The sequence below is a fragment of the Pristis pectinata genome, chromosome 33, assembly GCF_009764475.1.
Source record: "Pristis pectinata isolate sPriPec2 chromosome 33, sPriPec2.1.pri, whole genome shotgun sequence".
Lineage (NCBI taxonomy): Eukaryota > Metazoa > Chordata > Chondrichthyes > Rhinopristiformes > Pristidae > Pristis > Pristis pectinata.
The window spans coordinates 4,350,235-4,373,393 of record NC_067437.1 but is presented as its reverse complement, the minus strand read 5'-3'; the positions used below and the strand labels follow the sequence as shown (position 1 = coordinate 4,373,393).

The window sequence follows — 23,159 nt, the reverse complement described above, 5'->3', positions numbered from 1 at the left end:
CTGTATAAGTAGTGAGAGATTTGTGGTGACAGATTTACAGGAAAGTAAAAGCTGTAAAAATTATACAAAAAAATTATAGGTTTCATCATTAGGGATTGGTCTTGGGTGAATAAGTTGAAAATAACATTCAGAACATTGATCATCTTTAAGAACAGGAAATTGAATCATCTTCCCTTGACATGGCATGCCTATCATCAAATCCTGGAGGGTCATCAATGAACTTGTGTAGATATGCCACAAATGCCGTGGTTTCAGAGCAGGTCAGTGCTGAAGAATCCTTAACAATTGACTTAACACTAGCGCCCTAAAACCTAACATCAACTGTAAGGCAGAAGTCTGGAGTGTGATAGAATACTCTCCACCTATCTGGCAGATAGCTCCAACACATCATCCAGGTCAAAACAGAGACACAAGAGAGAAGATACTGGAAATCTGGAGCAACACTAAAAGTGCTGGAGGAACTCAACAGGTCAGGCAGTCCATTCCCCTCCATAGATGCTGCCCGACCCAGTGAGTTCCTCCTGCGTTTTGTGTGTTGATCCAGGCCAAAATTAACCCACTTGATTAGCATCCTACTTACCATCTTTAAAATTCACTTCCCCCATCACTGCTCACCGTGGCTGCAGTTTTCAGCAGCTACAGCATTACCATGACTAAGTTTAGAGTCAAAGTTGATCTCAAAAGAGATTTATCAGGTTAATTCCTGGGATGAGAAAGTTGTCCTGTTACACACAGATAAAGAAGTTGGATCTGTATTCTTTGGGGTTTAGAAGAATGAGGGGTATCTTACTGAAATGCATAAGATCCTATGGGGGCATAACATGCTAACTTTTGAGATGTTTCCATCAGTGGGAAATTCTTGAATGAGGGAACAGGTTTCAATAAAAGAAGGCGGTCATTTAAAACTGATTGGTATAGGAATTTCTTCTTGCAGAAGGTGGAGAATCTCTAGACTTCTCTACCCAAGAGGGTTATGAAGATCAGATCATATATTTTTTGAAAGATTGTGGAATTGATGGCTATGAGAAACTGGCATAGAGAGTTGAAGCCTGGGACAGATCAGCCACGATTATATTGAACTGTGGGGGCAGGTTTGAGGGGCAGAGTGGCCTACTTCTGCTCCTATTTTCTTGAGTTCTTGTGATGCCAGGCAGTCCATCCAGTTTTATTCTTTTCCCACTTTGATGCTGCAGTTATACTATAACTAACTGGTTGCTAGGCCATCTCAGACTCGACCACATTGTGGTCAGTTTGGAGTCACACATAGGCCACAACAGGAAATAAAATTTCAGTGAAGATGATGGATTTTTACGACAATCGAGTAACTTTGTGAAAGTCATTACTAAAACCAGATTTTCTTAGAATTCCAGATTATTAACTGAATTTAAATTCCACAGCTGCCTTGGTGGGATTTCAACATGGTTCTCTGGATCGTTACTGCAGATGCCTGGGCCGTTAACTCAGGTCTCCAAACTAACGTAGAAACCTGAACTTCTGCTTATGACCACTGACTAGATAACCAAGTCCCATAGCTCTCTGCTGAACCACAGGTTGCACAGAAAGCATTAATATTGCACCTCTTACAACAACAGGGTGTTTCAAAGTGCTTTTGAAATGTGATCACTGCTGCAATTTAACTGTGAATCAATTAAACTGCTAATGGGAGGAGGTGGCTCCAAGAGCATTCCCACCCACAAAACTGATGGGGCCCAATGTGCATGCCAAAGACAAGGCTCCAGTAGCACAGAAGCCAATCTTCAGCCAATTCAATTTGCTCCATATGAAATGGCTGATTGCACTGGATACAGCAATAGCTATGGGACAAGATAATGTACTGGCTGTTTTACTGAAGATTGCCCTCCATTACTAACCATTCCTCTAGCAAGCTATTCAGTACAATGCATTCACCAGCATTGTGGAGAGTTGCCATGTACACCCTGTTTACAAAAACCAAGGCAAATCCAATCTAATTACCATCCAATCTATTCTCAATCATCAAAGATATGGAAGGTATCAATCACGGTGCTATCAAGCATCACTCACTCTCCAGCTGTCTGCTTTCTTATGCCCATTTTGAGTTTTGCCAGGACCACTCAGCTCCAGATTCATCACAACCTTGGTCCAAAAAAGATGAATACCAGAGTTGAGGTGAGACTGACTACCCTTGGCACCAAGCCAGCACTTGAGTGAGTATGACATCAAAGAGTCCTGGCACAACTGAAGTCAAGGTGAAAACTCTGGAGTCACACCACACCCAAAGGTGGTTGTGATTGCTGAATCTCAATAACATCAGTTTCAGGATATCAGCAAGAATTTGTTATGGTATCATCCTTGGCTCTATCACCTTCAATTGCTTGATCAACAACGAACATCCATCATAAGGTCAAAGCAGGGATATTCAATTCCATTTTCTGTAACTCAGTAAATGATGCAGTCCAAAACCTAGACAACATTCAGGCATGGGCTGACAAGTAATGTCTGCACCACAAAAGTGCCTGGCAATGATTATCTCCTACAAGGAGGAGTTTGTTCACTCTATTCATCCATCCTTGACACTGCAATCACTGAGTCCCTCAAATTCTGGGGATCACCATTGATCAGAAACTTAACTGAACCAATCACATAAATGCAGTGGCAACAAAAGCACGTCACAGCCAAGTATCCTGTTGCGAGTGACTTACCTTCTCGTACCTCTAAATCTTTCCAACATCTGCGAGGCACAACTCAAGAGCATGATGGAATACTCTCCGTTTGCCTGGATTAGTGAAACGCCAACATCATTCAAGAAGACTGACACCAACACATTTGCCTATCCATCACCTTAAACATTCATTCTTTCCATCATTGTCACCACTCCTCGTGGTGTTGGAAGCTGGGCCACGTGCTTTTGCAAAATATAATACAACTAGAGTGACTAATGTTGAAGTGATGAGGAGTGCCCCCAGAACAGACAATGCAAAAGTGTGTTTCGATGTACATGTGACTAATAAAGATATCTTCGTGATCTGCACACAAGTGTGGAATGATTATAATAAACAGATCTTGTTTTAGTGTGGCTGAAATTCAGTGCAGGTAAAGCACCGAACGCTCCTGGCTAGGCAAGCAGTAACATAAGCTGAAACCAAAAGAGTATATGGCAAACCCTTTACGGAAGAATTCTAGTAGCCATAAAGCCAAACTTGTAAAAATCTACTTGATTTGGTCTGGGGGGGGGGGGGGGGGGGGGGGGCTGGTGGGTGTGGGTTGGGTGTGGCAGCTATGTTGAATCTGGGAAGCCATCCAATTGATTCAGTTTGTACTAAGCTTCATGCAAAAAAATAAATGCCAGTTTTCAGGCATACGTGTGCAAAGCAGTTAGCATCTATGCATTGTATTTTCTAAGCAAATGTGAACTTGCTAGTTTGTATATTCTAAGGCTACCCAACAAGCTTTTCCTGTTGTTTGCAATGGCTCTGAATTTTGATACAAAACTTAATGCCGTGATCTATATTGTATAGTTAATGTTTGATATTCCCAACACACTAACTATTTTGCACAACACTTCATCTTTAAACATAGACTGCAAGAATCAAACCTAGCGATGATTGCACAAACCTCTGAACACTTCCGGCCTTCACACAAACATGTGAACAGACAAAAGAAAAAAAACGTGGCAGCAGCCCTGTGAGTCTTTCTCATCCACATAATTCAGAAAAACGACAGCGGTTGTAAGGTAACAACATAAAAAAAGGCAAGAACAATGAAAACACAATGAAGCATCAGCTTTCACAGGATCTCCTGGAGTGCAATCCAAAACCAGATACAGCACAAAACAATTTATTTGCTTTCTTAATTTTCATCTCAGATCACCTTTGCTACTTGCAAAACAGCCCCAAATGCATAGCATTTCCCACCTCTTCAATTATGATAGCCTCAGTCCAAACAAATGGACATTTACATTGTGACAGAAGTCCTCCATTAGGGAGCATCACTAAACATCAACCATATCACATCTGGGAAAGCAGAGACCAGGCACATAGATGTATCGAAGTTAAATTCCTTCTGACCACTGAACAGACACAAGATTGTAAAAAGGATCAATTTGAATGCAAGCTTTCCGAATTCTAACTCAATTCTGTTACCGAGTCAACAGATGCTGACTTGATCAGCACCATAATGACACAAAATAAAATTAGGTAAGCGATTTTAAGCCAGATTCATAATTTCCTTGTGATTAGTCACATAAGTGAGGCTGCCTATCATCTCAGTTGGAGATGGACATTAGAGATCTAAAGAGGGAAAAGGAAAAACACAACTAAATTTAAAATGCATCAAACTCTTTTACCCTAACCCATGTTCAATCCTAGCTAATCTATATTACTTTAAATACGTCCCAGTATGTTTCCAAGCATTGCAGGTTAATTTTTTTCGCAAAATACAGTCTCTTAATGGGTTACAAAGCAGATGTACACTGCAATATAAACAGCCATGTACAAAAGGTGGTGACATCATGTAGTAATTACATTGCTAATGAAGGCAAATCAGACCCAGGGTCTGACAACAAGAAATCACAGTGCTGACCAGACACGGATCAATCAGTGTTCAGTTAACTCCAAATGTTCAAAGATGTAGTAACAGATGCTTCTTCAGAAAACTTATTTATTCTGCTAAAGCTTTAACATTATGACCAGCAAGATTAACCTGCAAGACAAATGGCCCAATGGCCTTTGTGAACAGAAATTCTTGCAGATGCTGGAAGCCTGATATAAAGGAAGGAATTCCTAGAAATCCTCAGAGGGTACAGCATAAACCTGCCTTTGCTTGTTTTGGGAACTGAAAGACCTGCCGCGTGTTTCCATCATGTTTGCCTTATGAGGTTCGTGATGAGTTATTTTGCCATTTCAGGCAGATGTCACTGGGGATGGAGCATAGGAGAAACCGTTAACAGGAAGATCTCGTAATGCAAAGATTTACATTTTGCTTGACAGATTCAGTCCACTTTACATTAGAAACTGGGACAGGAATATGTTCTTTGGCCTTTTGAGCCTGCTCCATTATTTATTATGGCTGATCTTCTACCTCAGCTCCATTCACCTATACCTACATCGCTTGGTATCCAGAAATCTATTGATCTATGGTTTGAAGGAACTTAGGAACAAGACTCCACAGCCCTTCAGGACAGAATTCCAAAGATTTACCACTCTCTGAGTGAAGAAATTTCTCTTCCTCTCAGTCCAAAATGGCCAACCTCTTGTTCTGAGACTGTGAACCATACAGAACATTGGGAGAGGATAACCAGAGCATTCACCATCTCGACAGCCACATCCTTCTAAACTCTGGTACATAATCATCAGGTCCTTGGGATTTATCAGGTTTTCGTCTCACCCAGTTTTTTAGCGTTATTATTTTTACAAACACTTACTTCCTTCAGATTCTTATTCTTACTAGACTTTTGGTTCTCTGATACTTCCGGCAAGTATTTTTGTGTACACGAGAGACTGTGGATGCTGGAATCTGGAGCAAAAAGTAAAATGCTGGAGGAACTAAGCAGGTCAGGCAGCATTTGTGGAGGGAAATAGATAGTCCATGTTCCAGACTGAGACCTTTATCTGGACTGAATGAGATCAGATAGTCCAGATGAAGGAAATGGACCTGAAAGGTTGACTGATCATTTCCCTCCACAGATGCTACCTGGCCCGCTGAGTTCCTCCAGCAGTTTTTTTTTACTCCAAGTTTTTTTGTGTCTACCTCTGTAAAGACTTTTCATGGGTTGGGTAACATCTACAGCAGCTTACCATAAAGCCATATGTGCAGATGCTCTTCAGTTTAAGAAGCTGGAAATTATCCTCCCAGGTTCAATGCGAACGGAATACAAGATCTACTGCATTCATTAGGCAGTGCATCTGCCGATGGGACAATGTTTAGCCTGCCTTCTACTTTCAACAAAAAAAAACTAAACAGGGCACAATCAGAAACATGGGACATGATCCTATTTTATATGCCACCTGTTGATGGAGCAGTTATAATGGCACGTTACAACAAAGCTAAACAATTCACCACAATGATACAGCATAGGTGCACAAATAATAGTTTATAATAAAAGAAAGCAAAGAGGAATAAGTCTTTCAATGTCCTAGTGACTAAAGATGCTGCCTGTAGCTTTGTGGTACTGGATTTAATTTTCCACTGTGCAAAGTTAAAGTTCCTATGATATTTGTTAAAGGATTTTTGTAACACTCACAGATCGACCTTTTTTTAAAAACATTGTTACTTTATTCACTCCTGCCATCATTTGATATAGAGCGCGCTTTGGTTTGACAAAGACCTGAACAACAAAGGCATAGTGTGGCAAAAATTGAGTTGAATAGTAATACTGGCCTGTTGAAACTCAGGGACTTCAATTCCTATCACTGAAAAGGAGTGATCCAACTATAAGCCTTTATATTTTTTTTAAAGAGGGAGCCCAGCAGAAGTTTGTAATGCTCCAGAAAAACAAGGTCATTGCTGCCACAAAGAATAAAGTCATATTTTTTCTCACTTCAGCCAATGGGAGCTAGAGAGCAGCAGATTTCCATCAACTCCACTCAATCAACCTACTTTTGCTTATAAAGAGAAGTTGGAATGCTACAATTACGACTGTTCACAAACAGATGACTAGGTGAACAGAAAGATGGAAATCATCTTTCAAAAGATCTCCATTGGGAGGGGTAACAGGGTGGAGACTCGATGAAATCTGCAGAAAAAATATTGTGCTGCAAACCAAAAAAGAAAATGATCTCATAGAAACAAACTGCAATGCAACAAGCCTGAGCAGGCCCTGCAATTGCAAAAAAATCCAAGACATTAACCCTGTGAATGCTGTGGAAGCAAAAACATCTTCTCAAAAATATTTTGAAAAATTACATTAAGTATTTTTCTGTCTTTATCCAATAGCTAATGCAGGAAAAGATTCTGGTTACAGATTTTTGTGCAGAGGGCAGGTGAGACTGATCCCAAAACCTAAAGCATTAAAATTATGACAAGATTATTGATGGTACATTTTTGTTGATTGTTACCTGGACTTACGGTAAGATCTCTAATACAACAATCAAATCTTCCCTCAACTAATTCCACTTTTAATATGGAATGCATAATCTTATTCTGCCACCAAAAATCATGATAATTTCAGACAAATAACTCCTAGGGAGAGGGGCTGGAGAAGCTGCCAATCCACTGGCCATTTTTTAAATGCCAGACTTGCAGTCCCAATTGTAGGCTATTTGTTCCAATGGAAACCACAGCTCATCTGAAGCTAAGCTGATACAGATCAATGATCAAACCTGGTACTTTCAGTATGTATGGCTTAGAACCACCCGGGGCAGCACATTACCAATTATGCCACTAAAGACTAAAATGATCTTTTCAGTCGACTTCCCAAACCACACGTGATTTACCAGTCTGAGAACACAGATTACCTGCCTTTTTGAGAATGCTGCTTAGAGATGCAAATCAACCATCCAGGCTAGTTCATCCTCTAACTATGCCTAAGGGCAAAAAGGTAGGGAAAACCAGCTGAGCACCATCTCACAGCTGAACACAAGAGCCATTACGTGCTCTGGAACCACTAAATTAATTTGCCAATAGTTTCCTTTTTAAAGCCTCATCTTTTCAATTCTGGATCCAAATCCATTTCAGCCTAATGGCAAAATGTTCAGGACCTGGGCAATACTCCTCCTCAGAATCATACAGCACAGAAAAGAGCCCTTTCAGCCCACCTCATCCATGCCGATCGTGATGCCCCCCTCACTCAGTCCGTTTGCCTGCATTAGGCCCATATCCCTCTACGTCTTTCCTATCCAAGTGCCTTTTAAAAGTTCTGACTGTATCTGTCTCTGCCACCACGTCTGGCAACTCATTCCAGATAAACAGCACCCTCCGTGTGGAAAGACTTACTCATCAGATCTCCTTTAAATTTCTCCCCTTTCACCTTAGACCTGCAGTTCCAGATTCCTCTGCTCTGGGAAAAAGTCTGACTATACATCTTAACTATGCCCCTCATATTTTTGTAAACTTCTGTAATGTCACCTCTCAACCTCCTACGTTCCAGTGAGAATAAACCCAGCCTATCCAATTTCTTCTTATAACTACAGCCCTCCATTCCAGGCAATATCCTGATGATTCTCTTCTGCACTCTGTATATTGTTAACATATCCTACTGTAGTGTAGCAACTTGTACATAATTGTACATAATACTCCAAGTGCAGTCTAACCAATGTACAGCTGCAACACGGTGTCCCAACTCTTATACTCAACGTCTTGGCCAATAAAGGCAAGCATACCAAATACCTTCTTCACTACCCCATCCACGTGTCTCCATTTTCAAGGAGCTATGGATTTGCACCCCTAGGCTTCTCTGTATATCAACACGCCCAAGATCCCTGCCATTAACTCTATATGTCCTACCAGAATTTGACTTCCCAAAGTTACCTACTTCAGACTTGTCTGGATTAAATTCCATCTGCCACCACTCCACCCAACGTGACCCAACATCAACAATAGATAAATAACTGGCCACCTACACACCACTACATTTCTTGACCCACTCACTAAATTATCAGATTGCAAAATCTGATGTCCACTCTGGTCAGCCTGCTATCCTTTATAAGCGCATCCAAAACACTGCTTCTGGTATCCTCACAACGTGTGTTGTTTGTCTATCAGTCCTACTGAGCTTCATAGTTTCTTAAAAATTTATCGACTTTTAAATCCCTCCATAGGCTCACCTCTCCATAATTCTGCAATCTCTTCCATCTGACATATCTCTACTCCTCCAATACTAGCGTCTTGGGCATCCTCAATTTTAAAACTGATGGTGCCATGCTTTTAACTGCTCAATACCTAAACTCTGGTATTCTCTCCCTAAACCTCTCTACCACTGTCAACTCTTCTCTCTGCCATAATTTCATCAGAAGTGGCTCAATGGCAAACCTTGTTTTCATAAAGCTCCTATAAACCACCCTGGATCATTTCTCTTGGATAAGGTGCTAAATAATTCAGACTTTTCACTGTAAAGAATATTGGGTATTTCACAACTTTGTGGTGACCAATGTAAAGGAAATTTTCTAACTTTGGTGCCTAGCCTTGTTTTAAAAAGATGGGAATTTACTGTGATATTATGCAATAGTTTATGGGAAGATTTTATTTTAAGTGGTATTCTGCATATTCCTATAAAGCACTTCATTAGCAACAAACAATATTTTAAGTATAATACTACATTTTATTATCTGTATAATATGAGCATCTCTACAGAGGTCTGCATGCATTGCCCATGCCTAAATTCCATCATGAATCAGTGTGCTCAAGCCTTCTTACCCATTGCAGTTCATGTACTGAAGGTTCTCCCACAGTCCTAGTTACGATGAAGCTCCAGGACTTTTGATCCAGCAACAAGGAAGAAACAGCAAACATTTCCAAGTTAGGATAGGCGTGTGACCTGGAAAGGAACCTGCAGGTATTGGTGCAACCTTGCATCTGCTAACCTAGATTAGAGCTGCAGATTTGGGAGTGCTGTGAAGAAAAGGCTGGCAAGTTATCGTAGTGCACATTTTAGATAGTACACACTGTAGCCACGGTGGTCAGTATGGATTTTTACACTCGGGGATCAAATCAAACAGTTGATTTATGGCAAATATGGCAGCCAATTCACAACAGAGATAAATGACAATTTAATGAATTTTTGGTGGTGTCGATGAAGTGACAGATTATCTTCCCCAACATCAAAACAATCCCTATGCTCTTTTTAATGCTGTAGGATCTTTTACTTCTAAACAGAGGCCCAGGAGAAGACTGTAATGTTCAGGAAAAGCACTTTCACTGCTGCTATGGAGACCGATGAGGCCTCAGTTTAACGTTACCCAAAAGCTGACCCTTCCAACAATGCAGTAACCCTATTTGCACTCAGGTCCTGGGAGTCTGTCTCTGATTCAGCAAAGAATGGAAAGGGTTAAACTGACACTCAAGTGCACTTTATTTGGTTACCAATGAATTTTGCATTTTGGTTTGGAGGCCAGTGATTAAAATATTCAATATAGGTCAGCTTCACATCGGGGAAGTGTGAATGAACAAATAATAGTGGGCAATGGAGAAGTAGACATAACTTGGCCGCTCTTCCCTTTGGTTATTGTATTTGACTAAATCTATTGGAAGAACTTGGTACCAATGGTAATTTAGTTGAATGCACTCAAGGGTCCTTCCTTACAGTTCCCCATTTAAATATGGAGGGATTAGAAACATGCCATGAAGCAAAAGAATAAAGAGCCACCCGGGGATTCCATGCAGCTACTGACAAGCTGTTTCAGAGCATTGCTGGCAAATGCTACAATAACTTTGCCTTGTTTGAGATCCCATACAGTAAACATGATCCGGGCACCTATAAACAAGGGGGGAGGGGAAGGGGGCAGAATTACTACCCCTCTTATGAATCGGAAACAAATATTGAGCAATTGACTGACCTGCTAGCTATTTTTTTCTGAACTGTTACCTTTGTTACTCTAAAAATGAAGTTTGGATTAGCTAATTCCATAGATATTTTCTAATGAACTTTCTCAAACAGATACCAAAAAAACCTGTGATGATAATATGCAGATATATCATCTTTCACAACCTTGAGGAAAACACACTGGAACAATTTTGAAGCATAGTCATTGTAGAAGCTAATCTCTACACATGGAGATAAATTTCCAATTATATATTGGCCAGGTCACAGATAGCTACCCTTCTTGAACTGTGCTGGAGCACCTTTTATGTCCAAATTGAGAGGCAGAAGAGGCTTCAGTTAATGCTTCGTCCAAAAGAAAGCTCCTCTGATAGTGAGGCGCTCCTTAGTTCTGCAGCCTAGCTACTTCTAACTGGTATCTCATGCTAAAAGCACCAATTTACCATCAATTTCTTAGCACTACCATGAGCTTTTTAAACTCATTGTGCAGACACTATTAAGAAACAGAATCAACTGCCTCATAACATCTGCTAAAGCACTACCAGGCAGAGATCAAGACAGACTAAATGATAAATCAAATTATCTCTGCCTCCTCCATGATTCAGTCTCTGCTACTGAGGTTCCACATACATAAGTCTCATGCTAAATTGCCTAATCTCATTTCACATCTGGGAAGTCTGTCGGCACCTCCCAAACCAAGAAAGACAAGGGCAGCAGGTGCATGGGAACACCACTGTCTGCAGGTTCCCCTCCAAGCTGCACACTATCCTGACTTGGAAATCTATCACCATTCCTTCTTCGTCAATGGGTCTAAATCTTAGAATTCCCCACTCAATGGCACTGTGAGAACACCTTCACCAGAAGAACTGCAGCAGTTCGAGAGGCAGCTCATCACCACTTTCTCAAGAGCAATGAGGGATGGGCAATACATGCTGGCCTCACTAGCAATATCCACGTCCCAAAAATGGGCAAAATGTTAGGCTGACTGTACTCAAGGAAGGAACAGGAAATAATTCAGAATTTTTATTCCTAATTACTATCAAGTGACATGCCCCGCCCACCCTTGGAAAACTATATGTAAGCACAGAGCAAGGTAAAATTAGGGTTAATCATTAGGGTTACTCTGTATATTGAGTAGTTTGCCAACATCCATTGTCTGGTGTGTGCATAATGATCAGTTGAGTTAGGTACTGAATGACTGCATTTGGAAGATATTCGAATTTGAACCTTGGAGCAAGGATATAAAGGGTAAACAAACTGAAGTAAGAAGACATCCTCCAAACCCCAGACACGGCTCATTATAGCACTACAGATATACTCAAGAAATCTGTAACCATAGGCTCTAATATTTCCACCATCCTCATTCTCCATTCCAGTTCTCTGAAACACCTCTATTACTACTCTGGCAGGACCAATGAGGAGTAAGTGCAGCCAGGGCCAGCTGTGATAAACAAACACTTGTGTGTACCTTTTCATTCTCAGATGCCCACAATGTAACCTGCACTTTTTCCTTTTTAGAATTCTTGCAGCTGCAAACTTGTAAAATGCTTATTTATGCAGACATGAACCACCTGCAGACAGGAGTTAAGCAATATACCAAACCACCAAGGGATTGCAGTCAAGCAAGTCCTTGTGATTCTAAACAACTTCTGAAATGTCAGAATTGGAGCATGGGGCAGGTTCAGATGTCTAGAGGTAAGTTAGCTTCTTCCTGTACATAAAGGGATGCTCAAAGTGAAGATAGCATCTTAAAGGCATTCCAAAGAGAAAGAAATGGTGTATTAAACAATAAAAGATATTGCCTATGGTGCACATTCACCTTTAATAAATGTATTCAAATATTGAAACCATTATTTCAGGCAAGCTGAGGTGATTAGTCTCCTTGACTGCATTCTGAAATTAATCTTGCTCTCACACTGAACACAGACATGCTGAATCTGTGACATTTCAGGCCTGACCTACTTTAGCTGCTGATTTCCTTGCCGTAATGATTCTAATTTGGACCAGTGCAATATGACCCAACTCAGCGTTGATTTCCCCCCATTAAACTCATGATAGATTTGGCTTCCCTCAGGCTCGCCCATAATGCAATATTATTTAATGAAGGTGGGTGTTGCAATAGCAGCCGGGCAAGAACAGTGTGAAGTGAGCTGCCTTGCGGGATGGCACCACTAATCCACCTCCATAAATCCAATATACTGAGCCCAGATTATGCATTGGGTTTAGCAGACTAATGGTATTAAAGGTACAGAAACAAATATTTTTTTCCTAACTTCCTCTCCAATGTTCCTGAGAACAGCAGCGTCTGCCTTCAAAATCAGACTAGGGACAATTCTCTACCCCTTGCTGCATTTTGTTCTCAAACGCAGACTCAATAACTAAGCTGTTCTCTGCCAATTCCACAAAACTGAAGAACCTTATCCTCGTATTCGTTTCAACCTTATTCCATTGCAGGGTGAGTCTTATTTTCCACTTAGATTTTTAAGAGAGAGAATAAGAACCAAGTGTAGAGCTCTAACGTTCAAAAGATTTATTGGGGGGGGCATGCGGGAAATAAAAAAAATTCTATAATTCCACTAGTTGCAGAACCGTGGACCTCTCCTCTAGATAAGATTAAAATGACATTTCCATTGACAATGCTGAAGCATGTTGATTTAACAACTTTCAAAAGTCCAACAACGGGGAGGGTCAACCTTTGTAATAAAAAAATTACTGGAAATGCACAAGCAGGATCTGCAGAGAAAAAGAGTTAAAATTTTAGAAAGCTCTGATGACAGGTCATTGAATGAAGTGTTTATTCTACTTCTCTATCCACAGAAGCTTCTGATCCACTGAACATTTCTAGTATTATTTGATTCAAGGTCAGATTTCCTGCATTTGCAGAATTTTGCTTTTGAATGAACCCTTTATTGTGTCCCTTCACACTGAACTCAAGACTTGAAGTTCTGGGTTCAAGTTCCATACCATAGACAGACGATTACAAATTCCAGCCCAGTGCAGGAATGAGGCACAATACACCGTTGGGAGGCAGTGATTACCCTCACAGGTGGATAAAAGATCCCAATGGCATCAATTCAAAGAAAAATAGGGTGTTCTCCCCAGTATCATGTCCGTTATTCATCCTCACTGTTTTGGGGGGGTTTACTGTGCACAAATTGACTGCCACTTTCCAAACTTTCTATCACATTGGGCATGAGATACATGCTCTCATTTAATTCTTTGTGCAATAGTAGCCACAATTCAAAGTCTTAATTCACCGTTAAGTGTGTGGAACATCTGATTGTGGGATGAAATGTGCTATATCAATGCAACTCCTGGTCTTGTACACCAGGAGGATCACTGCAATCTGGACATGAGAACAAGTTATCAACCAACTATAAGAACATAAGATATTGAAACATGATTCGGACAAATGAACCTTCAAGCATGCTAGTCAGTCAGTAAGACAATGGATTATCTAATCTTGGCTTCAGATCCATTTTATTGCCTGTTCCCCACAAAAATAGAATATAGAAACATGATGGAGTGTTTTTTTAAAAAAAAGGTGAGAGTGTTGGTGTTCAGAACGACCTAGGTATATCACAGAAAGTTAATATGCAAGTATGTCAAGCAATTAGGAAGGCAAATATTAAGTTGACCTTTGCTGCAAGAGGAGTCTTACTCCAATTATAAAGGGCCCTCGTGAGAAGACATCTCGTATGGTGTGTATGGGTCTGGTCTCCTAACAAAGGAAAGATATACTCGTACGAGGGACTGCAATGAAGGTTTGCCTGTGATGGAGGACTTGTAATATGCATAAAGATTAAACAGATTATAAAAATTATATCATCTAGAAAAATCAGAGATGATATCAGTGAAACAAACAAAATTCTTCTGGGGTTCACAGCACAAATACGGAGTTGACACTTCCCCCGGCCAGAGTGTCTTGAACCAGGGATCACATTCTCAAAATAAGGATTGGCCTTTCAGGACAGATGAGCAGTAATTTCACCACCACCACCCCTCCCCACCCCCCACAGAGTGTTGTGAATCTTTGTAATTCTGTCCCCAAGAGCGCTGAGGCAGCTTGATTCCTGAGTATAGTCAAGTCTGAAATCAACATATTTTTAATAATTAAGAACAAAGGATACGGGGTTAGTGCGGGAAAGATTTAAAAAATTGCCATCACCTTAAAAAATTGCACAGCAAATATGAGGGCTAATAGGCTTACTCTTGCTTCTATTTCACATTATATTATTTTCATATTTTCTCAGGGCATAAGAAGCCATTCTGTGCACCAAGTACATGCCGGCTCTCAGAGCAATCACTTCTCCCCCACTTGTTTCCCTGCAACCTATGCTCTCATGTTTTTATAACCCTTTGTCTAAAATCTGCCCTTCGCAGTCTTGAATAAATCCACTGATCTCTGCGTTACAGAATTACAAAGATTCACAATGTTCAGAGAAGAAATTCCAGCTCATCTCTACCTTAAATGGATGACAGCAGAAAGTATTCCTCTGGATGCAGATCTTGGAATCTCACAACATCATAACTGCAGCTAGTGTCCTGGGTTCAATCCTGACCTCCAGAGCTGTGTGTGTGGAGTTTGCACGTTCCCCCTGTGACCGCCTGGCTTTTCTCCAAGTGCTCCCGTTTCCTCCCACATCCCAAAAATGTGCAGATTGGTAGGTTAATTGCCACTGCTAATGCCCCTAGTGTGTAGCTGAGAGGTGGAATGAGTGGGATTAAAAGGAATGTGGGGAGAATAATATGGGTAAGGGTAGGATTATTGTAAATAAAAGGGTGGTTGATTTCATGAGTGGAGTCCACGGGGCAATGGGCCTGTTTTCAGGCTATGTCTCTCTCTGGCTCTATCTACCCTGTTGAGCCCCTTCTGAATCTTCTCTGAGTAAGATCATGACTCATTCCTCGAAATTCCAAAAGGTAAAGTTTTCAATGTTTCTTCATAAAGATAACCTTTCATCCCAGGAACCAAGCTAGTGAACATTTTCTCAACTGCCTCTACTCTTAAACAGGGAAACAAAAAACATACAAAGTACTTCTGCTAGTCTCATCAATGTCTTGTACAGTTGTACCAATACTTCATTCCTTTCCCACTCCATTCCCCTTGCAATAAAGGCCATTTAACCAATGCTCACTAAACTATCAACTTATTTGGTCAATTGTAGATGTATTCCCAAGGATATTTTGTATGGTGAATAAGCCACGGAGTAACAGTCTGCTGGATTGAAAACATGCACCAACAGACTCTAGGACAGCAGTTATAAGACTTGAATGGACCCCTTGTACTCTTGACCTCACAATCTACCTTGTCATAGCCCTTGCACCTTATTGTCTATCTGCATTGCACTTTCTCTGTCACAGTTACTGTAGCACTATATTCTGCATTCCATTATTGCTTTTTCTCGTACTACCTCAATTCACTTGTGTTTTAAAATGATCTGTATGGACGGCTTGCAAAACTAAATTTTTCCACTGTATCTCGTTATATGTGACAATAATAAACCAATTCCAATGTCCAGACAACTGTGGGTGAAATACGAAAATGGTAGACATGGACAACTGGGAGGAAGTGGCAATCAGGAGGCTGCTAGGGGATATTGGGATGGGCAAGGGAAGAAGAGAGCTCAGCTAGCTGAGGGGGCACAGAGAACACAGGCATAGCTTACCAGACCTTCACCCGGTGTAGGTGAAGTCTGAACCATGTCTGTGAGACGCCCAACATAAAGTTAACCACCAAACCACCATCCTACTGGTGGTCAATTGGTTTAACCAAGCTGCCCTAGTTTACATTTGCCCCTAGCTGAAGACCCAGTTGGGTTGCCCTCCATTCCAGCTCCCTAGGTGGGTTGGAGCCCTGCTCCCCACCAGGTGCTGGGGCAGTTGGTGCCCAGTTGGATCCCAACCCCTTCCCTGCCCATGTGCAGCCTGCCAGCGCGCATGCGCGGGGACCACGGCGGCGGCGCACTGCACCCCAGGAAATTGTAGTCCCACCCGGCGCCGCCTCCCGTCCGCCGAGCTCGCCGAAAACTACAGCTCCCACAACCACCCCGCGCCTGCCGAGCATGCGCACTCCGGCAAGGCGAAAAAAAATCCCGTTAGCCGGGACTTGCGCGCAGAACCGTTTCACCTCACAAAAACATAGAGAATGAAGCCGGAATCAGGCGAGAGTGGCCCAGCTTACCCCATTAACCAATCCATAGGCTCTGCACCTCCTCGCCGCCTCCAATGTAATTTCTGCAGAATTAAACGTCTCTCCTCAGAGCAAAGCCGCTAATGCGATGCCGCCCCGTCCGCAGGCGGGGTGCAGAAGCGCCAGAGTTCGGACTCTTCCCGCGGCGGCACCGGAGGAGAATCCCGTCGGAGCCCGAGTCTGTCATTCAAACGGAGTTTTCCCAGCTCGCCGGAAGTAAACACTGCTGCGTGACGTACATCGGGCGGGATCTTTATAGGCGCCGTTGGCGCGCCTTGCGTCCCATGCGTCGTGGACGTCGCCAGCTTGCAGCTGCCCGGTGGGGTCCCCCTGCGCCTGCGCTCTCTCTCTCTCTCGCTCCCTCTCCCACCTCCCCCCGCCACGTGACCAGGGTCCCCCAGCGCAACATCAGTGGAGCCTTGCTCCCCTTCCCTCTCCCCCCACCCACCCCAAAACAGGGTCTCAACCTGAAGGTTGTGGGTTTCAATTCCCACACCAGGCACAGGAGCACAAGACCTTGTGCAGTACCAAGCATAAGCAGCAGTGTCAGAGATACCCTCCTTTGGGATGAAATGTTTTAATTTTGTTTAGTTATTCATTTTGTTGGGAGTGGTGTTGCACACAAGGGCAGAATTTCTTACTGGGCAGTCCCTCGGATGGAGAGAAAAGGCACTGCAGATGCCCAGGATCAAGAACCAAAAGCAGAGCTCAGCTGGTCAAGCAGCATCTGAGGAGGCAAAAGATGTATGTCAGAGACACAAGAGACTGCAGATGCTTGAATCTGCTGGAGGAACTCTGCGGGTCGAGCAGCATCTGTGGGAGAAAGGAATTGTTGATGTTTCAGGTTGAGACCCTGCATCAGGACTGAGAGGGGAGAGGAAAGTATAGCAGTATGAGGGAGGAGTGGGACAGAGGGTGGTAGGTGATCGGGAGAGATGATACTCAGGATCAAGTATAGCTCTTCCACTCCAGTTTTGTAGGTTCTGAGGTGACTAACGAGGCCATTGTGGGAATGCAGACTCTTCCACAGTTGGAGGAGGATAGGGTGGGCAGGTGGGTTGTTGACGGGTGGTGAATGCCTCTTACTACTTACGCAAGGCCTCTGTGTCAACCCAATACTTGGCTTGAGGCACACAATGCCAGGTGGACTGCTGCTTCTCCACTTTGAGCAGCCATGGGCCAGGGGTTCTCCGGGGTTGGTGCATTTCTCCAAGGAAACACATCCTTGAATCTTTTCTGTAACCTTAGTAATCTTCGATGACAGAGCTTGAAATAGAGTGGTTTTGGGTGCCTGGTGTTGGGCATGATAAAGACATGGGCTTCCTAATATAACTGCCCCATTACCAGGGATCGTGGCTGGGAGAGGTTTGCCTTTTCAATGAATTTGGAGGATTTGCCAAAAATGGTGTTGGATAGTTTCTCTCTAGCCTTTAAGGTGTCTGCTGTAGGTAGTCCAGGTCTCAGAAGCACATAGGAAGGTAGGAATCTGTCACCCAATAGATTAGTCTAACAGTCAGAAGTCTTGAACTTAAAATTTCCCCTTTCTGCAACCGACCAATGGCTGCACTGGGGCAGTGAAGGAAATGGTGAGTTTCATCTCAATGTCAGCCTGGTGACTCCCAAGGTGTGGGAGTTGGTCCACCTTTTCCAAGGGCTTATTAATATGAAATGTTAATTCAGAGGGCAGTGTGGTGCAGCAGTAAGTGCTGGACCTTTGCCGTGTGGATATTGAGTGTGAGACCCATTCCTCTCATATGCTTCAATGAACGAAGTTAACAATGGCTTGGAGCTCAACTTTTGAGCATGTGCAGGTTTCACCTATCTGAGGGTCAGGTGACCTTAGTTTCTGGAGTCCAGTTGCTGAGGGTTGAACAGTTTCCCGTTAGTTCTGCAGATGACCTTTACTCCAGTAGGAGGTTTGTTGAGGTGAGATGCAATGTTGAAGTGAGAAGGACAAAGAATGTGCTGGAGCAGTGATGCAGCCTTGTTTGACACTGATCTTCAAAGTCAAAGCCGAGTCTATTGCCATTCCGCACGGGTCCATGTGTGCAACAGGTGCAATGAAAATCTTATTTGCAGCAGCATCACAGGCCCACAGCATCAGATAAGCAGCATTTAGAAGAAAAACATAAATTAAAACATAAATTATACACAATTTTTACAAGAAAGCACACAATTAGAATAAAAAACAATCTATTTTTAGTGCTAGGTGGTCATAGTATTGCTAAACTGTAGTGATGAGGGTTGTGCAGATTGATTGAAGAACCAAATGGTTGAAGGGAAGTAGCTGTTCTTGAATCTGCAGTGCGGGACTTTAGGCTTCTGTGCCTCCTGTTTGATGGTAGAGAAACAAAGGACTGCAGATGCTGGAATCTAGATAAAAAAAAACAAGATGCTGGAGGAGCTCAGCAGGCCAGGCAGCATCCATGGAGGAAAACAGACGGTCAACGTTTCGGGTCAGGAGGACCCTTGTAGTTGCGAGAAGGCGGCATGGCCTAGATGGTGAAGACCTTTGATGGTGGATGTTGCCTTCTTGAGGCATCGCCTCCTATAGACACCACCAATGGTGGGGAGAGATTGTGATGATATTAAGTGTACCCGTTCCAGAATCTTAACTTAATCCAAGACCTTAAGACTTATAGGTATCTACAGTACCCTCTCTTTAGAGAGATTATACTATATCAACCTATAATGCAAAGACTAATTTACTTAACTAGTTTAGTCTCTTTTCTGAGGGGGTCTAGCTGTCGATAATCACTGTTTCAAGCAGTGAGTCTTCCCTCCCAACCAAAGAGGAGATACTTCCACTAATGAAGCAGATTAAACACAGTTATTTTATTTTAAATGGAGCACATTTATTTTGAGGAGTAATTGTAACAGAGATTGTAATTCTACAAAGTATTTCCAAACACAAGTACAATTATTACAAACTAGAATAACATACCAATGAATTGCAGACGAACATGTTGTCTGTTGCAGAAGGAAGACTCTGGGAAGAGATCCTTCTCGGGTCAAGGCTGAGGAGTGGACTCTATGTTTTCATCTCTGTAACTTCTCCTCACCCCATTGCCTTCTAATATTTATATCTTTTTTTGCCAGTCATCTAGTGACGACCTCATTTACATGTGATGTTTTCACAACTGCACTGATCAGGTCAGATGACAGGAGCTTTAGGTTAACATAGACAATGTTCCGATTAGGTTGCAGCCTCGGTTAAGTTAACAATAGGCCTTCTGAGCCTGGACAGTATTGTTTCTCAAGAAGATGGGTAAATAGTACTTGTTAAAAATTAACAATAAACATCGTGAACCTTGAACAGTTTCTTCTGCTGTGCTAAAAAGCTGAGTTTAGCAAGAAGCCTCCTGACCGTGGACAGTGAATATCCATCACAGGATGTGCCTGTGATGTATTGGGCTGAGTCCACTACTGTCTACAGCTTCTGCAGAGTCATTGAGATTGATGTATCCTTGGCAGGCAATCATGGACCAAGTGTAAGAATTTCTCTGGGTGCTGATTTTCAGGAGTATATTCCTGACTGATGGAGTCAAAGGCTTTAGTGAAGTTGACGAGGGCCATGTATCGTGGCTGGCGCTGTGCTGAGTTGTTGCGCAGTGAAGATCATGTCCACTCTGCTTCTGGATGGATGGAATCCACACTGTGATTCAGGGGGCAGCTCTTTAGCCATTAGGAGGAGGTAGTTAGAAGACCTTTTGATGACTTGTTGCTGTAGTTTCAGTTTCCTCTATGATGATGGGGCCAGGATGTATGTGCTGTATTCACAGGATGTGTTCACAACCATATACCACCAGAAATGCTGACTGGGCAATCAATCTCAGCTCCTTCCTCATCTGCACCGTCACAGAAGCTAGACTCCAGCTAAATGGCAACACGAGAGACAACATGGGCAGGCACGGTAGTGTAGCGGTTAGCGTAACGCTTTACAGCTCCAGCGACCCGGGTTCATATCCGGCCACTGTCTGTAAGGAGTTTGTACGTTCTCCCCGTGTCTGCGTGGGTTTCTTCTAGGTGCTTCAGTTTCCTCCCACATTTCAAAGACATACGGGTTAGGAAGTTGTGGGCATGCTATATTGGTGCCGGAAGTGTGGCGACACTTGTGGGCTGCCCCCAGAACACTCTACGCAAAGAGATATTTTTCACTGTGTCTTTCGATGTACATGTGACTAATGAAGAAATCTTATCTTAGCACATGCTTGAATCTAGAGCAACAAACAAGAGGCTGGAGGAGCAGAAGTTTAGATCCAATGTTCACTATGACTGAACAAGTCAAATTCCGTCTTAATTACACAGATTTCTTGTATTTTTGATCATTTTCTGCTATTCTATTGGTCTATCATCACTCTGGACATGAAACAGAAAAGATTTATGTGGGTAAGGAAAAGTAGACCAACTGGTCTTTATATGTGCATCAGTTTTAGAAGATTTAAAGATTATTTAAAGATAATCTTCCATTATTATTACTGAATGGAGTATTTCTGAAGTGTGTCAATGCTATAATGCAATAACATAGTTATCACTCAGCAAGGTCCCATGAACAGTAGTATGATAAATGAACAGATTACCCTTTACGGTGATGTCAGCTGAGAGATGAGAATTGACCCGAGGGAACTCAGTTCTTTTTCCAAATATTTCTATGAGATATTTTAGTTCCACTGCAGGGACGCAGACAAGCTCTTAATTGAACAGCTCTGCAAAAACAACTGCTTTGTTTTCAGAAATCTTCATTCCAATATCTTACCCAAACATTAGCACCATCAACAGTGCAGCACTCCCTCAGTACTGTGCAAGACTATTGATATTGTTGACATTAGATAATGTAAAAGAAAATCAAAAAAAAATCTACGGATACAGGAACAGAAAATGCTTGAAGCACTCGGCAGGTCAGGCAGCATCTGGAGAGAGTAAAAGTCAAAAAGCCAATTCCTTCTTAATTACATCAATTTCTGTTGATTTGGATTCCAGAGCATTCTGGACCCAAAATATTCATGGTTTCTCCTTTCACCGATGCTGCCCGACCTGCTAAGTGTTTCCTGCATTTTCTGTTGGATCATAGGTAGTGTTCAACTCCAAGTAGGCCTTGAACCCATGGCCTTCAGAAACAATCTTGAGCCAGCTGAGCCTCTGAGCACGATCAAATACATTCTTAATGAAACGATTGTGCAGGTCAAGAGCATCAATCAAGAGGATGCTTGGAAATAGAAATATTAACATAAAATATTAAAATATGTCAATTCTTTTGCATCTAGGTTGACACACTTGTGCAGCATTGCGGGAGTGCTGCACTGTTGATAGTGCTAACTTTTGGATGAGACATTACAATAAAGACCTCTGGAAACAAAACAGTCATTTTGAAGAGTTGTTGAATTAGGAGCTTGTCTGCCCCTTGGAGTGGAACTAAAGATCTCAGGGCTTAGCTCCTCAGTGTCTGGTAGCAGCAGGACCTTAGACTGCAGTCCTTCCCCACAAAGCCTTTGCATTGGCTGCACCAAGCTTCAGTGTGTCCTTTAGCATGTACTCCTGCAGCCTGAAATATGCCAGACAGCAGCATTCCCTTATAGACAAACAGATTTTGGGTAGACCAAAGTGAGTTTTTCACCGAGCTGATGATCTTCCAGCAGCAGGATGTCTGTCTCAGTGTGTATCCCTGGGAACAGCCCGTAGATCAAGAGAGTCCTGTCCTCACAATCAAACACAGTAAAACTCTGATATCAGGTCTGATAATTGCTTACTGTGGCCCTGCTTTCCTGCACTCACTGTTAGATTCACTGGGGTCTTTCTTTTATATATTTCAAAATAAAAAACAAATTAAAAATAAACTTTATTCATAATAAAAAAATATATACAAAAGAAGAAACGATGCAAACGTTTACATTCATGGTCAGTACGTTCAGCAGTGTTAACTTATGTTTTTTAAAAACCATAGCACCATTGCCACTCATGTGGCCCCCTGGGGTGATGCACCATTTCAGTGTTTGAGGGGCTTCCCCACCCGACCCAGCCCCTCCATGTGCGGTAACGGAAGGACCCCAGACTGTGGACGTTTCCCACAGAGCCTTTGCATTGGCTGCACCGAGCTTCAGTGCATCTCGCAGCATGTCCTCCTGCAGCCTGGAATGTGCCAGTCAGTAGCGTTTCTTTACGTGTTATCTCATCCCAACAACTTTCAGGGAGACGAAAGGGTGTCTTCACTGAGTCGATGACTTTCTAGCAGCACTTGGTGTCCGTCTCGATGTGTGTCCCTGGGAACAGCCCGCAGATCAGAGAGTCCTCTGTTACACAACTGCTGGGGGTGAACTGAGACCAGGGCCTTCACATCCTTCTCCACATCCTCTTAGCAAATCCAGAGTCTGCAAAAAAAGTGGGTGACCGTCTCTTCCCCACCGCAGCTGTCCCAAGGGCAGTGTGCATGGGCAATGATATTTTGTCACACAGGAAGGATCTGACCGGGAGGGCCCCTGTCATCACCAGCTGTGAGGTTCTGGTGCTTGTTGGTGA

At 42.6% G+C, this 23,159-nt stretch overlaps 1 protein-coding gene across 1 annotated transcript in view; it reads right to left on the bottom strand.

Annotated features, from left to right (window-relative positions):
• The window catches only part of LOC127585534 (MOB kinase activator 2-like), a 507,209-nt gene extending 490,336 nt beyond the window's left edge, over positions 1-16,873 (bottom strand). Inside the window, exon 1 of the mRNA XM_052043083.1 lies at positions 16,638-16,873. Coding sequence (XP_051899043.1) covers positions 16,638-16,654 — 17 coding nt within the window. The 5' untranslated portion in view covers positions 16,655-16,873. The remainder of the gene's footprint in view (positions 1-16,637) is intronic.
• Positions 16,874-23,159: the final 6,286 nt, after the last annotated feature.